General features: G+C 37.2%; 1 protein-coding gene across 1 annotated transcript in view; it reads right to left on the reverse strand.

Annotated features, from left to right (window-relative positions):
- Positions 1-18,421, reverse strand: part of LOC139714152 (2-(trimethylamino)ethylphosphonate dioxygenase-like) — an 85,773-nt gene that overhangs the window by 39,225 nt on the left and 28,127 nt on the right. Inside the window, exons 8-11 of the mRNA XM_071625871.1 lie at positions 17,505-17,549; positions 14,282-14,406; positions 9,266-9,406; positions 6,326-6,386 (exon numbers count right to left, since the gene is read on the reverse strand). Of these exons, the coding sequence (XP_071481972.1) occupies positions 6,326-6,386; positions 9,266-9,406; positions 14,282-14,406; positions 17,505-17,549 (372 nt within the window). The remainder of the gene's footprint in view (positions 1-6,325; positions 6,387-9,265; positions 9,407-14,281; positions 14,407-17,504; positions 17,550-18,421) is intronic.

The following is an 18,421-nucleotide window of genomic DNA, read 5'->3' on the forward strand; positions in this document are numbered from 1 at the left end:
ATTGGCAACTATCAAATTAATGTGAAAAATAGATTCTCATCAGCTAGACAAACACATAATACACATAAAACACACTATAACCCGTTGAGAACAGGCTGATTTTGCTACAACATGCATTTCCCACAGACACTTGCCCAAGTATACTCGGGACTCATCTTCAACGGGTTAAAAGCAAACAAAACAAACATACATGTACACCAGGTCAATAAAACAAGCAATGGAAAATCATGCTTGTAGGATTATGCTACTCTGACCATTGAGTCAACTACAGAAATTCTTTGTTTATGTTCACAGAGAAGGCCTTGACCTGTTGAAGACTAGTACCAAGTATTCACAGGCAGGTGTCTACAGGAAACATGTGATAGCAAAATCAGTTCATCCTCAATGGGTTAACTCTCTTTTTTTATTTATACGGGCAGGCAATTCGTACAGTGACACTGCTTAATAGTCACTTATATGCATGACTTAGTACATTTAAGTGCTGGTAAAATCCTCGTGGCAAGGTGCGCATGACTTTCGGGCACTTATGTATGACTCGGGTCTTTACAATTGTGAAACAGAACTTTAAGACCTAAAGAGAGTTAAAAATGAACTCATGCATTGATGACTGTGTCATGTAACCATTATTGCAAGTACCATGCCAGTCATGGTGGACCTGGCTTTGAGTAAAAAAATAAAGTTGATGAACCTTATGCTAAAGGTTTCAACAAAATCAGACATGCCATGTAAGAGAGTTGCATTATATTGTTTTGTGTTTGTTTTGTTTTGGAATGAAGTAGTTCAATAAGATGCATCCATTTGTGCAGAGTAGAGGAGAGTTGCACTTCATAAATATCTGATTAGAAATATCGTTTTTAAAATATTTATTTTTTTAATACAAGAAAATGACAATTGTAATATGATATGACATCATTGCTTGTGAGGTTGGCTGCCACCAACATCATTTCTTGGTTATTGAACATGTGAAACTGTAACTTCCATGCCGCCAAATACTATTCCATCAATTGTCAAATTTGATGAAACTTCTACAATTTTATCAATCTGATTTTTCTTTATTTACTCAAGTTAAACTTGAGCATGACTAGGATTCACACATAAAGTACCTGCGAAGGTTGTTGTAAAACACCTCCAAAGTGATAACCACCAGTCCAGGGGGCTCTCATATCTTCCTGTTACAGAAAGCAATGATGCTTTGCCCCTGATAGCTGCGACTTTCATTAAAACAACAGTGAAAGCTTTCACAGCTTCATCCTGATCGAAACTGATGACAAGTACCTAAGCATTCTTAACATCTGTACAACCGACTGCCATATGCTGACAGGTCTCTATACATAATGCATGGCATGAATCATCGCAAGAGGGAGCTTGCAGACATGTGTAGTTTGTAGACGAACATTTATTCATGGGTGTCATCGGGAGAACACGTTGCCACCGATTATGGCCACGTGTTTGAATACAATGCAGCTGGTATTCACAGATGATGGTCCTCAAGAGGTTTGAGAACAGCAGATAACACATGAGAGAGATTTGTTTCAAATGAAAGCACATTTAGTACATACTGTCCTTGAGGTAACATGGTCTCATACCTTAAAAATCAGCAATCTTCAGGGGACAAAATTCTCTTTTTTTTCCATATTTGGCAACATTGAAACAACATAAAGCATCAATGTTCATGTCAAAGAATGGAGACATTGTTTTGGATTACATCGAAAATTGTTTCGTCTCAGAACTCAAATCAGTATGAGCAACATTCAAATTTGAGTTTGATTTTATGCCAATTGAGATATGAGGTTTTGACACCCTGGGAAAGATATGCTGCACTTTGAAAAGTTTGAAGTGCCAGTCCACACCCTGTTCAAGTTGACAAAATATGATTTATAGTAAATTAAGTAAACAATACAGTACAATCAGACATAATGGGTGGAAAGCAAACCAACAACCTCCCAACTACTAGACAAGCATCACATCCCCTAGACTACCAAGCTTTCGCCCAATAGTCAGTAATGGTTCTGATCCCTCGTAGCATCGAAGTCAATCTAAATTCTAAATCTGACATAACAACTTCTGAAATTATGAATTTCATTAGTTCTCACTGATTCAAATGCTCATCTGTTCATGGTTCATTGTTCCTACGCAAAAGCAGGATAGTCAGTGAAACAATGCCAAACATATGTCTTCACGGTAGCTCCATGATCTCTTGGATTATAATAATTAACAGTGATATTTGGGATTTAGTACTAAATTCAAACTATACTGTCGTAGCTGTCATACTGTTTTCAAATCTTTAGTTACTGAACAAACAGTGAAACTCTTCAATTTGGACTATCGTATGCTGAACCTCTATACATTCAATACTCTTGAACCAACACTGATGAAAAACCTAAATGATTTTGTTGAGGGTATGGGGGGGGGGGGGGGGATCCAGGGGGGCTGTAAACACATCCTGTGATATAAAAAGGAACAGCTGACTATATGCTGCTCATATCGTGCATTTCCATCCATTTGAGTGGGTACCATATATGGTTTCTATCGCGCTGGCTAAATCACCATCAATCATTCATTAAAGAAGGCGTTACCAGCCGTTGTAAAGGCTGTCCATAACATCTGATGGTACATTGGGGACAGTCATAAAACTTACTCTACATATATCACACATGTACTGTGTCACGGCCTTGCGAGCAAAGCACTTTTAAACGTATTACACTCATCTCCGTATTCAAACCCGCATCTTTATTACATGGTCATTTGCAGCCTTATGTTCAGTAGCGAAACCAGAAGTAGGGCCTAACCTACCTTTTACTTTTGTAAGGATAGCACACTGCTCACTGTTTTCATCACCAACAAGATCCGATAAAAGGGAATGCTTCAGTGATACTGCATACACCACATATTCTGTGAGGTTTTTATCTTTACAAATTTTGCCAGCTTTGTATTTTTTGGCAAATTCAGCAACACACACACAAAAATAACTCTAATCCAAACACGAATGCAGCATGAATGCGTACATGTACTGGAAAGCAGTATACAGTATATGAACAAAGTAGATGATAATTTCTGTACTCCATCATTGAGAATTTAACAACTCGCTCTATTGTTGAGAAAATTAGACTCGCTAAACATATGGTACATACAGTACACAGAGGGGAAAAAAGGAAATGACCTCAATTTTGAGAGAGTTATAATATGAATAATCTAAAAGTCATTAAAAGAGGTGTAAATGGTCAAAATTTAACCTGTTTGAATCATAACAAACATAACAATCCTAACATAGTGACAAATTTATAACAGCATGGCAAAATCATCCTACTTGGGAAAGATACACATATAGTGGTTGACTTCACATATATGCAAATTAAACGACCAAGAATGATCCTCATGTATACGTACTGTGGATGCTATATGTATGTCATATATATATATATATATATATATATATATATATATATATATATATATACATATATATATAAATATATGTATTTATACATATTTCGTGAATCTTTGCCCTTGCAAAATTTTTGAAATTAAATTGCACACGAACATTTCTGGTTTTACAGTATAGAGCGTTTAATTCATACTACATGTTAACCTACACACACATGCATACAAACAAACATACTTCTTTCTTCCTTCTTTTGAGGATGGGGGATTTTCTTTGCTTCTGACCAAAGTGGTTGTTTCACTTCCTGATGTAGCCTCTGACAGTCTCAAATGGGCTGAACTGAGTGTTGCATACTTGACTGGGAATCCCAACAGAATCTAATCAGGGAGGAACGTGTCCGACTGATCTGACCACTGGTTTGAATGGTCAAACCACAGATCATGTTTCAACAAGACGTTGACAGCCAGTGGCAATACTGTGGTATCGCATCCGGTTTCTCACAGAAGTCATCTAGTTTGTCTTAAGTCCAGACCCATTCCTTGTGGGTACTGACTAATTTATTGTGTAGAGAATGCCTCAAAACAATGTAATTGTTATATGAGTCAGCTGGGCATTGTGGACATTCATCTCTGCTCAAAAATAATCTGTGCAACATTAGAGTTGATAATTGTAGAAAAACAGTGCTGCAAGTGAGATCAGGTTCTACTTGCCTATCTCCACTATGTTTACTTCTGCAACACCACTAGGAAATATTTTGTTGTCATTTACACCATCTTTTTCCAAGAACCAATTCCCACAGTCAGAGGAAATGACCAGTGTATAATACAGGAAGCCCTTTTAAGGTTTCATTTTAAAGGGATGGTATAGATTTGGCTGAGATGGGGATTCAGGTTTTAATTTTTTGCAAGGTAATTAGAAATCATTTACCAGGTTTATGAAATATTAAAGAGCACACAATTTTACAAAGACTTAAAGTTATCACAATATTTTTGATGAAAATCACTTCTGAAATGGCTGAGATATCCAAAAACAAAGAGGTCCTATGGAACCTCTGAACACTTCTATAGAAAAACCCCAACAAAAAACCAACAAACAATAATCCACTGTGGTTGCAGATAAGGTTACAAGCAAACCTACAGTATACATGTGCAGTACCTAACAATGCAATACCAAAAAAAAAAAAATGTAACCACAATATTTCCACAATGACAGAACAAAATTTGTAGGGTGAACATGAAGCAATTGCGTTGGCATATTTTTTACAGTCATCTCAGTGACAGTCTGACATGTTTTCAAGTTGTGTTTTGTGAAAAGTGCAGGGTGACAAATGACATTTATTCTTTGTATCAGACAGATCATTGATAAACGCTAGCAGCTTTCAACGTGTGTCTCTGTTCATTGTTTACTGCTCAAAGAGATCACTCTGTGCCTGTCTAGACCCATTTATTTCAAGACAAGGCATGATGACACACCACTGGAACCCCAAAATACTGCAAATGCTGTTATTTTTGTGTACAGATATTTTCACAAATGCGGTCACAGACATATAAGCAACATGTTGTTTTCACGACTTGACACCAAGGCGCTTGCTCCGTCAATTTACTGTACATGGTGATGTTTTCATGTGTTTTTAGTGATTCCAGAAATTCATGAAAATAAAACCCTCGTGAAAAAACAGCTTTTACGGTATATTAAACAATCATACGACTGACATAACTTGTGAAAATTCTTTTCATAGCATATTTGAAGTTTATTATTGTTGATCTGGGGTTGCACGAACTGTGATTTATTAGGAATCTAAGTATTTTGCCCAAAAAAGTGAAACAAAAATACAAAGATGAGCATTATGATGATTCTTATGGACATCTCCCAAAAGTCTGTAAAAATATCTTTCATTATTTTTTCTTTTGCTATTTAAAAGGAAAATGTTAAAGAGGAGGGTGCCTTGCTGGTTTTGATGTCCATGATTGTGATTAGAAATAATCTACTAATCATTGACTTTCAGTATGGTGTCTATATTGGAATATACTTGAACACATAAAACACTATGAGATTCAAATCACCAGTGCTATGAGGAAGAGAAAAAAAAGAGGAAGATGTAAAATATGTACATTGTTAGTGATCATCAACACAGAAAACAAATTGACACATACGATTGAATGATTTACTGTTTAAATCTTATAACTACACATCAACAGAGAACAACAATGGCAATCAATTTAATTTCTTCCTCTCATTAACTTTTTTGATTTCCTGATCACCCGATCGTTGTGTTCATACCAATCTCAGCCAAGTCGTAAAGCGATTGCCCTGCATACACAACATGTTCGCACACACTTGCGTTGTCGTAATATCTCAATATCCAGTTCACATTTTCAGTCTGCTCTGTCACTAGCTGCACAGACATCAAGATAGCTGATTGGTACAAAATGCTGCTATTTTGGGCCATCAACACTCATGCACTGTCTGCACTCCTTACCCATACAATATTTGCGCGATATGCTTGCTGTTTCCTGGACTTGTTAGTGATCGTGTGAGCTTTGCTTTTTCAGATAAAACTGGCTTTTTAATTTCAACAAATTCTACACATAACTGGCTTGCTTTTGGGATCTGTTTTTTTTTTTTTTCCAATCAAAATTTTACTTGCCCAATTGGGCAAGTACATGTAAATTTCCATATTTTTCATTTTTACATGCCTAACCTATTTTCATTCATTTCATTTCGATCTGTTTACTAAAGTCACATTGAACATGGGCTTGAGTTACCTAAATTCAATTTCAATTCAACTTACCTTTCTATTACCCATGATAAATTTCGATCGCGGGTTTCATCATTAAAGTGTAAAAATGATTTCACAGTATTGGGCCGCGCACTCTATAACAGCATTGCTTTCATACGATGGGGCTTTGCGTCAATGGGATTTTTAACTTACAGCTCACTAACCTGATTATATCTGTTCACGTTTATGTGGGGCCTCTGATAGATGTAAGCAGCTGGATTTGCTCTGTGGTAAGAAAAGAAAAACACAGAATTGAAGACGTCCTTCTTTCAAGCTTGGCACAGACTTTATTACAGCTGCTTACAGTATTAAAGGTTTTGCAACCTAAGTTGAGACATATTTAGCATAGTGAGCACTGTAACAACTTTATTACAGCCGTTCACAGTATCAAAAGTATTGCAACCAGAGTTTAGACTTACACGTTGTACTTAGCATAGTGAGCACTGCAACAGCTTTATTACATCCATTTACAGTATCAAAAGTATTGCAACCTGAGTTTAGATATACTTGGCATAGCAGACACTGCAGATTTTATCCAGCTGTTAACAGTCACAAAAGGGGAAGTCCAGATGATTCGTTGTTATTAAATCAGCAGCTCCATATATAGATGTGTGGAATTTATTGTGGTCCTTGAGCAGATAAACCAATACTGTAAAAAATACCCGAAACAAATTACTCTGAACAAAGATGATGACAATGACATAGGAGGCTCATATTTTTCAGAAATGTAGCAGTGTAATTCCACTACAATATACTGCTTGCTTAACAAGTTCACCTGTGTAGAATTCATGCATGTGTTCTTCTTTTGTTTTGCTTCCTTGAACCAACACTCATGCATTCTTAAGGTGAATCTGCCATGTCATCATCCTTGCTCTTTGTGATCTGTTATAGATTTTGAAAACATTCTTATTCCTCTCCCAATCACTAGAAATTCTGAAACTCTGTACTCAGTATAACCGATTATTGGTGTTCAAATGTACAAGTCTGAAAATCATCCGGAGGTCTCCTTTAAAGGTGCTGCAACCAGAGCTGAGTTGACACCTATTAGACTAGGTAGACAAATGATGCATGTGAGAATGTCCTTCCTTTTTGAAATCTGTTGATCCAGCGAGGCAGGAAAGCAGTAACTTACAGATAAAGAACAACAAACAATATGTGACCTTCCCATAGCAGTCAAATGACTTACAAAACCTTGGTCATTGGGGGGGGGGGGGGGGGGGGGGGGGACAACAAAACATGATGAGGAAAGGAGAAGGATCAACTTTTATGAGAGAGATTTATCAATTCTGAAATTAACTACCACTTTTTTTTCTTTTCTTTTTCTTTTTTTTTGCTCAGAGAAAGTTACAAACATGAGTTTCAATGAATTAACTACGTGCATTCTTCAAGCAAGATCCAGATAATGGATAAACTTTCATGTAATTCTTAAAGCAATATGCTGAAATAAAAGAAATATATGTATATATCAGAAGGTGAAGCCACTCATACTAGAATATGGGGGAGAGGAAGAAACTTATTTATTTTTTTTTTATTTTTTTATTTTTCATGAGACATGAACAATGGACTGGTGCCAACCAAAAACAAGAGACCCAGGGGTCTGGCCCTCACCAGAGAAACACAAGTTCACCTTGCATGCATTCTTGCAGACTATTACTGTATACGCCAAATATTTCGCGAGGTTTTTATTTTCGCGAATTTCGCGAGTCAGATGCTATTCGCGAAAACAATGACTCTGATCCCGATATGAATGTGACGCACACATATACAATTGTAAATGTACATTTCTCCGTTCAGTATAGTACTCCACAATCACGAATTTAACCACTCGTGAAATCGTCGGGAAGTCCCGATTCGCGAAGATTTAGACTCGCTAGATATATGGCGTTACCTGAGAACATATCAAACTTGGGGGTGGGGCAGCTTTGAGGGCCTCTAGTGGGGTATGATGTCCATTTGTATATTCTATCACACCGGTTAAAATACCTTCCAAGTGCAGTGTATTTAGAAAATTGTATTATGTAGCTTTAAAAAAAAAAGAAAAAAAAAAGGGAAAAAAAAGAGCAAAGCTCAAAAAGTGAAAAGTGGCCTGAAAAAGGGCCCGCCTGATCCCTGGATCTACCACAAATAACATTGAAAGTGCATTAACTAATGTATTAAATCAGAATATTTCTAGTTTTAAACAAGACTCTTTTTTTAATAGATTCTCTAATAGGGGTTTCTGGGGTCCTTGTATTAATCGTAACTCTAGTGATAATGCCTGCCAAGTTTGGTGACAGATTTGAAGTGTTTTCAAGAAAAAGAAAATGTGCAAATTAGACCCTAATTTGGTCTCCCATCCCCCCCCCCCCAAAAAAAAACTCACAAAAAAACCAACAACAACAACAAAAAACTGCAGACTTGATACTGCAGTCACCAATATACTTACTTGTAACACAAACTTTGTTTATCACTTCTGGTTCTAAAGAAGATGATTTCTAAAGATTCCATAGTTTAGGAGCTTTGTCACTTTGTCACTTGTAAAGGCAGAAGTAGTAATAATACCAGAAATTTGACTTGAACATTAGCAGTCAGTGTTCTAGTTTTTACCAATTTCTGATACTCTTAGTCTTAGATCTTTCTTCTTACCTCTCACTTCTGCCAGTAATCAAAATCAAACATGTTGTGTATATTTAGGCCAACTTGGGTAATCTCATACTGTTGCTTTTGGTGCAATGGTCATACAATGTCACTTCACACCTTTTCTACCTTCTGTTTTCAATCGCTGGCAATACCTGAACAAAGTTTTTATTATGCAACCAAGTAAAGAAATGAACTTGAATGGAAGTGAATTAACCTCAGTCTTGAGAACGTTTGGGTTGACTAGTAAAGCTTTAAGAAGAGACTTCCACTTAACAGGAAGTTTATGCAGACAAAAATTTGATTGTGAGCTCCTTAGAAACCAAACAAAGTAAAATCCGACAGGTGGGATTGATCTACTTTTGTTTCTGTATGTGCTCCACTCCTTATATAACTAGTTCTGTCTCCCCCCCCCCCCTCGATCTATATCTGCAAATAGTATTTATGCCATCTTTGAGAAGCTAAATTCACCATGGTAACCAGCTCACCTCTCAAAGTGAAACTTCTTGAAAGTGGCAGGTACTCTGGTCAGCACCTCAAAGAGCTCTGGGTAGCGTTTCTGGAATTCCTCTGCGATGTAAAAGCTATCTTGAAAGATGCTGTCTCCCCCTGTCACAACGTCATCAAACCTGGTCAAAATTAAAAATCAATGCTACATGAAATAAGGATGTTCTTCACTCACAATTTAATGTTGTTGTTTTTTCCACACAAAAAAAAACAAACTAAAAGCAAAAACAAAATCGGCAAAACAAAATCAAAACAGAAAGATGCAACACCAGTACACATTTAGAATATCAAGTTGGCACAACCAATGTAGGTGACAGAACCATGCAAACTGCTGTATGATTGTCAATAAAATCTAAGATTTAAAGTTAAAAACAACATAAAGGAAGAAATGTCATACACAAAGGCAACATGATTTTTAAAAAAAATCTAAACTAGAAATGTCGCTATGGCGACTGGTATGCCTCCGCCATAATGCATGATTCTCCTAATAGGTCTAGTGCATGTGGACAATGTGTGATTACATTTTCACAAAATTGGCAAAATATTAAACTGACAAGTTTGTCACAAATGTGTTGAATGTTCACCTTCCTTGACCTAGGTTTAATTGGATGAATAGGAGAGCATGTATTTGGGGATTTAAGGACTTTAACTTGACTTTGACCCATTCATACGTTTATGTTACATAATTTTCAAAGTATGGAGAAAAAGTGCAATTTCTGTATTGAATAGTCTAGTAAATTGTTACCATTTTCATCTGGCCTTTGACCCTAAAATTCACAAGATAATCACTGTCGGGCAGAACATGCATAAACATGTAGTAAGTTTCAAGATAACTTGAAGCACTTCCAGGATATGGAGGAAAAAGTTAGTTTAGCACTTTCACTTGATCTTTGACCTTTTGACCTCTGAGGCAAAAAAAAAAAAAAAACTTTCAAGAGAATCTCTATTAGGTTATACTGTAAAACAAGGAATGTTCGCGTGCATTTTAATTTCGCGAATTTCGCAAGCGCCAAGATTCGCGAAATTAAAATGCAAGCGAAAGTTCTTGTCGACACTATATGCATTGAATGCCAGTGGCAGTTCGCGAAAAGTTCATGCCGCAAAAAAGGCTGTCGGCTCCAATTCGCGAAAAATTCATGCCGCGAATATATCATGTTTTACAGTACATCCATACACCAAGTGTAAAAAAAATAATCCTGCTGGCATTGCATAAACATGAGCAAAATAGTAAAATTTTGAAGTGTTGCCCTTGACCTTTGACCCCTGACCCCATGAACCCTAAATTCTCTAGATAATCACTGCCAGTCAGTACATGTATATAAACTTTGTTTCATGAAGATACCTTGAACAATTTCCAAGGTACGGAGAAAAAAGTGAAGTTTTAATATTTTTACTTGACCTTTTGACCTTTGACCTCATGACCCAAACTTTCACCACAGAATTTTAATTGGGTAATACATGTATACACTAAGTTTCAAGAAAATATCTTCAGGCATTGCATAGATATGATGGAAATAGTGAAATTTTATGTATTTGACCTTGACCTTTTGACCTTGAGCATGTGCACCCAAAAGTTGATAGGCACAACTTCACCCCCTAATACACATGCATGCCAAGTTTCATTAGGATACCTTAAAAGGTTTTGATAGTTACGCTGTCCACAAAATTAATTACGGACGGACGGAAGGACGGACGGACGGACAACCCGAAAACATAATGCCTCCGGCACCACTTCGTGGTGGAGGCATAAAAAGGCCACAAGAGAGGAATCTAGATATGCAGTTTACAGAAACAGCACACAAGAACAAAATACAAAGGATAACAAGAGTAATTCAACAATAACCTAAAGGTAAAACATGGTTCTCAGAAGGGCTAAATATTCACCTCCCACCATTTGGAATTTGTTTGCAATATATCAAAATGGTCTCCTGAGAAACTTATCTGGCTGACGCGATTTGCCAGGATGAGTTGCTTTGGAGTATTTTGTGATCAAAAGTTTAAAATAATTTAGATTAGAGTACCCGACTTTCATTCCTAATAAGCACCCTTCCTGTTAAGTTGTGAGTGGGTAGATAGAACATTATCTAGATGATGACTGGCGGGGGAGGGAACATTTGGTACATGTTACCGACAACAAAAGTCATCATCTGTTATATGGGTTAGTCAAATCTGCTTTTTCACATTGTATGGAATAGGCAAATTTATCCCATCGATTACATGAAAACTATGATTGTTCAATCGTTTGGTATCGTTTGTCATTTGTTACGTGATAATGTTTTCCCATGGGAGAACATTACAAAAATGTTCTGCCCATGGGTGAACAAAACCAATGTGCCTCCATCATGTGACTGTGTTTAGCCAATCACTAACCAGTATTTGACTAACCCATTTAATATTATGTCATCGATAGTGCCTTAGCAGTAGTATGTCCCAACAATCTGCATGTGATTCATTCTTGTCGAAAAGATTGATGGATACTACTTTAAGACCCATTTGTGGTCAATTATAAAATACTATGTAGTAACCACGATCAGATATGTTCTCCGATTGCGATACTGTTGCAGTACCTTTTTAACTAATATTTCTCACTTTTATCATAGCCCAACTGAAATCATGTTTAATGTCACAGCATATCTTCCACATTTCTTACACATATGTGTCCATTTTTGAGCAAATATTGACAAGTTTTTGCAGGTGTAAGGAAATTATGTTTTATCTTTAACCTGCTGATGATTAGTCCTTATACTCAGACAGGTGTCTAAATGCATGTTATAGCAAAATAAAAACCCAGTAGTGTTGGGATTCAAGGGTGGCCAAATCCATTCGCTGCCCACTGGGGTACATTCGAAAACCACAAATAGTAGTGGTCAAAAAAGCGAATGTGGACATTGAAGCGTATGCTCATCAGAAACGGTCGACTCCAGTGGAGATTTTTTGGAAGTGTGTTTACTTACATAGAGATCAGTGATAAAGCTGTACACATTTCACTACGGGGATTCTCGAATATATCCGAGCCGGACCAGCCTTCCCACTCCCATGGTATCCCCCACTCTAGGAAATCTTTAAAGGACAAGTCCACCTTCATAGACATGTGGATTGAGTGAATGCAGCAATACTTAGTAGAACACATCAGTGAAAGTTTGGGGAAAATCAGACAATGCATTCAAAAGTTACAGATTTTTAAAGTATCTGCGCAGTCACTGCTGGGTGAGAAGACTACTACAGTGTGTGATGTCACATGCGTAGAACGATATAAGGAAAATATAATGAGAATTTCACAAAACTTTATTTTTTGAAAAAAGTTCACATTTCCTCGACCTGTCACTGACGTATGTTAAGGATAATATGTGACCTGCTACAACAAAAGGATCCTAAAGTCGCTGACGGCCGAGCCGCGAAAATGGAGTTTGAAGTCACATTATCAAATTCGGTCAAAACAATCCGATTTCTAATTTTGGCATCCTTATGTAAACTAATGTTTTGTCTATCATCCGCCGAAATTTCGAAGCTAAATGATCAAAGGAAAGGCAAGAAATCATGGTTTTTCTGGGCGATGATTTTCCAACTTTCAACGTAACAGAAACGTGTCCGATGATTTGGATTTAGCACCGAAGGTAGACTCCGCCCCTAGCAACGAGGGAGTGATCTTATTAGTCAGTGCGTTGCATCCTGATTACTGATTGGTCCTGCGTGGACCGCTGGCGCTAAGCTTGAATGAACATCGTGGAGGTCACTAGGAGCATGCCTTCTATTGTCAAGCGGTGAAAACTGTCTCGCCTCCATTTGATCATAATAGCGTCGGAAGGAAAACTTTGAAGGCGTTTTTCTCAAAACTCTGATTTCCTCAACCACTTGACATGCGCTAATAAAATCATCGATATCTCCACAACCGATTACTTTTATGAGTTATGCTCAATATGAAATTAAAGAAGAAGAGTAAGGCAAAATTGTCATGCAATTTTCAGAAAATTGTCCTCCCCCGACTTTCGGATCCTTTTGTTGTAGCGGGTCACATATTATTCCCCCTGCCTTCTGAAAGAGGCAAGTCGAGTGTTCTTCTATTATGCAAGAAACATGAAAATATTTTCTTCATAGTTTCTTTATATCGTTCTACGCATGTGACGTCACAATCTGATAGTCGTCTTCTCATCCAGCAGTGACTGAGCAGAAACTTCAGAAATTCATAACTTTTGAACGGATTGTCCATATTTCTGCATTCACTCAATCCACATGTCTACGAAGGTGGACATGTCCCTTGACCCTAACCAGGCTGGGCTTTTTGGGCTGTTCTGTAGCCAGGGGAGGGTAGATTCAAACCCCCCGAGAGATCTCAGCTGTCGATTGCGCAATCACCATGAAAATTCGCATATACATTACCTGTGGTTTAATCTACCAAGCTTAAAAGAAAAAATCAAAATTTTCATTGTTTATATTTTATATTAATTAATATGCGTGAAATCATACATTTTGCTCTAATTCAGAAAATAAAGCTAATAGCATCCTATTTTTGGTGATGTTATTCTTTGTAGCATTCCTAACAATGTATTTGAAAAAAGAATTAATTTCTTATGTATTCTATTGTTTTATGAATTTTTTTTGTATTTCTTTGTTTTTTAACTTTCTGTTTTTTTTTCCATTTTTTTTCACAAAATCTATTACAGAACCTATTCTATGGATAATTATGCAAAAATCAATTGATTTCAGCCATTGAAAGTTAAAGTAAAAATATCTTTTTGAAAAAGGTGAGAAAACTCTATTTACACAAAATCACATTTTTGAGCCATTTTTTTGTCTGACAAGCATGTATAAAAGGTCGTGTAGCTTCGTAATGGTATGCCCAATTTTTGTGAAAGTCAGCGAGCAGCTTGGTCAAAAAATCTCATGCGGCGTAATGGTCATGGAAAATGTCGAGGGGGGGGAAGGTTGATTCAACCCCCCCACCCCGGCCGTTTTAGGGTTAAGTGGCTTCAGGAGAGCGAAGTAAGTGAATTTCTTACTGCAAGCAATGGAGCAGCTGCAAACCCGGTGGGGACTCATAGTAGGCCAGGTCTAGGTGGAGGTCAAGGCCCACAGAGGTGTAGGCAGCATTGATGGGCTGGGGATCAGCCTTCACAGAAAAGCTCTAGTACACACATACAGTCAGACAAGAGACAGACAGACGGACAGACAGACAGATGGCAAAAGGTGATTAGACATTCTCAGATAAATGCATTATGCCAGTATGATCAAGCTTCAAAGATGACATGTTTACTGACATTTTATTGATATTGCCGAAACTCACTCTCTGTAGTTATTTTTTAATATTTTTTTACTGACCCACAGGAGAATAAAAAAGGTTAAATTGAGAAGAGTACAGATGACTGAAGATAATCTCATGGAAATATTATAAAACTTAACAAATAGTTCAACTTTCACTGTGCTTTTTACATAGATTAGCACTGTTTGGAGGCAACTGTCAACTGTCAACTGTAAATAGATATTACATAATTCTCTCCCCCCCCCCCCTCCATCACTCCTATGCGACTATGGCCTTCTTGTAGGACTGACAAATTGTTATGCCCATTCGGACCTTCTTTCTTATGGAAGGTCAAGTTTGTGGGTGCCGACCCAAATGTTATGGGAAAGATAAAACTGGCAAGAATGTTACAGATACATGAATAGCGTTTCAATAAGGTGTCAAATGAGAATAACACGTAGTCTCAGGATTTAGTTGCTCAAAACAAATTCAAAATCATATCTCAGTTGAGGATATTGACATTTCATTTGTTAAATTTTATGGGGTAGGAGTTGTAGTACTGCTCACATTGTTGTAATCACATACAGTGTACAATATGGTATGGATACTTTAATTTTAATACTGGGTATATGGGATTCTGTTGCCAAAAAAAAAAAAAAATCATTATTATGCCAAATTGGGTAGGGATATAAATGGAAATGTGTTTCAACATGACAGTATATCATGAAAAGCGTAGAGTCTTGATCATTATTTCTCATGCAATATTCAGCTAATGCATAACCTTTTCAAACTAATTCACTTCATCATGTATGGCACCTTTATATTTACTTCACACAAATATGCATACTTTGAACAAGTTTTGTTGAATTTATGCCAAGCTACTTGGCTGCTGTCAACAGCTTTGAATTTAGCCTTTTGGACCCAAGGCCTACACATTTCTTCCCTTTCATAGGTGTTTGTTTTGGCAAAGGATCGTTGTTATATTGAGCCATGTCATAATCTATATTCGTTTAAATGGCTGAACGAAGAACAACAATTATGTCATAAATGCATTTGCGAAAATGCAGTTGTAGCGAAGCAATGTGTTGATTTTGTTTTGAGAGAGAAAGGTATTACTACTCCTATTTAATAATGATAATGATAATAATAATAATAATAATAATAATGATAATGATAATAATAATAATAATAATAATAATAATAATAATAATAACAATACTAATGATAATGATAATAATAATAATAACAATAATAACAATAATAATAATAATAATAATAATAATAATAGTGAATTCTGGTTGAAACATTTCACGGCAGTCCATGAGAAAATAGCAAAACAACTACAGATTGCCCTGGAGAGAGGAGAGGTTTCCCACTGGATGACCACAGGCAGGACGACACTTGTCATGAAAGACAAATCCAAAGGCAATGTTGCCTCCAATAACAGAGCCATAACTTATTTGGACATGATATGAAAGTTAATGACTGGCATCATAGCGAATGAGATCTATAGCTTCATTGAAGGGAAGGACTTAATTGTTCCCTCTTGAACAAAAAGGTGGGAGGCGAGGGTGCAGAGGAACTAGAGACCAACTACTGATTGACAAAATGGTGATGAAAAATTCCAAGAGAAGGAGGACCAACCTGTGAGTATCCTGGATCAATTACAAAGAAGCATATGATATGGTGCCTCACTCAGGGATTGATGATTGCTTGCAGATGTTTGGACTTGCAGATAACACACAAGCTTTGCTGACAAAGCCTATGAAGGCATGGTGCACAACCCTCTCATCGACTGGCAAGGATCCTGGTCAGGTGAGAATACGAGGAATATTTCAAGAAGACTCACGGTCACCTCTTCTCACTGTCATGCTACGAAATGTCTCGGTCGGTTACAACCTCGGAGGAAATCATGGCTCTCTCAATCACCTGCTGTTCATGGACGACCTGAAGCTGTTTTGCAAAGATGAGAAGCAGTGCGACATGCTAGTTCAAAAGGTTTGTCTGGTCAGGAAAGACATCCAAATGGACTTCAGCAGCAATAAGTGCGCTACCCTGGTTATGAAGAGAGGGAGACAAGTGAAGAATGCAGGAATATCATTTCCTGATGGAAGAATGATACAGAGCTTGGAAGAAGGATAGAATCACAAATACCTGGGTGTAATGGAGTCTGATGATGTCTGGAACAATGCGATCAAAGAGTCTGTTACAAAGGAGTACCTCTCACGAGTGAAAAGAGTACTAAAATTACACCTAACTGGAGGGCACGTGATCACAGCTCTAAAAACCTGGGCGGTAGCAGTCTTGAGATACACAGGAGGAGTGGTGGAATGAACGAAGGTGGAACTGGCTGCTATGGATCGAAAGACAAGAAAAATTGTTTTCAATCTACAAAACACACCAAAGGAGCGCTGATGTCGACAGGTTGTACCTGTCAAGGAAAGAAGGAGGCCGATGGCTCGTGAGAGCATCAAGATTGCGTGGAGATGGAGCAGATCAGCCTCAATGATGGTACCAGGAGACAGCAGGGTGGCAGAGAAGGAGAAGGAAAAGATAGAAAGTACCAGGACCTGGAAAGAGATCTTTGCTGCCTATGGGTTATAAGAGCGAATGTGACCCCTCCCCTAGCTGGAGCACTCGTAACAACCGACTGCAAGTACTCCAAAAAGCAGCATTGCTAGGAACGGCAAGAATCCTCAGAAAAGTTGTTAGAAGTCTTAAGTTCAAGAATGGAGCTTGATGCGACATTGATCTTCAAGATATATCTTGTGATGATAGAGATGATGATGATGATAATGATGATAGTAATAGTAAAAATAATAATGATGATGATGATAATAATAACAACAATAGAAATGATAACAACAATAATGATAAAAATAATTGTAATAACGACAACAAGAATAACATCAGTAATAGGTTGCAGGGAGGGGCTACACAAGTTTGATGTGGTATAAATTGTGTGCTATTTCATTGAAACTTACCCCACCATACAGAGTCTCAGTGATTGGTCCAATAAGACCCCCGACCTGAAGGAGGAGAAAAGATACAAGCGTACATGCAAATCTCATCATGAGAATATTTTCATTAAACATTTTGCAATCATGCATATAATGTCTTGATTCACTAGCGTAGTCACTGAATAATCGCAAAGGCTTTATATAAGCTGTAGATCAAATCTGACACATCCTTTGAGATGAAACAATTTTCTTACAGAGATTTTTTTTTCACTGTTATTCTCTGTAAATATGATTGAATGCTCATTGGTTTTACCATGAAAAAAGAAATTCCCTTCATCATTTCACAATTTTCTCTTTTGTTCTGTTGTTCTTTTCTTTTACATGTGTGTAACTAGTCTGTTTTGAGGTTTCTTGCGCAAGACTTTCCACTATTTTTGTGTTGGACATCAAGAGACTATTAGACATTCCAGTCCAGAGTGACTGTGTGGAACTAACAGGAGGCTTTACCCTTGATCTGCTAATAAACTTCATAAAAATCTTGGACAATGGTCAATGAGAACCATGTGTTTGGATTCTCCAATAGCTGCACACCAACCAATGACACGCAATGCTGGAAATGCAGTTTGCTTAACTATTGGTTTTTTTTTCCCCTCTTTCATAAATGATACAATCTGATGATCTAATCCTGATAATTCTGTGAAATTATATTCCTGCTAACAATGGGACCAATCAGAGCGAGCGGTTCAAAGTATAATTACAAGAAACTTCAGAGATTAATTATTCAAATCAATCCTCACAAATACATATATTTTGGTATACTAGGGCAAGTCTGAAAGAATGCATGCTGCAATGAATTATGACAGTTGACCATTCTTTCAAGAGTTTACCTCAACAATCAAAATAGTGCCAATGTTTGCCAATGACAAGTTGCCACTGAATAA

The sequence above is a fragment of the Diadema antillarum genome, unplaced genomic scaffold, assembly GCF_040938485.1.
Source record: "Diadema antillarum isolate AM-2024a unplaced genomic scaffold, OU_Dant_1.0 seq00002176_RagTag, whole genome shotgun sequence".
NCBI classification, from domain to species: Eukaryota; Metazoa; Echinodermata; class Echinoidea; order Diadematoida; family Diadematidae; genus Diadema; species Diadema antillarum.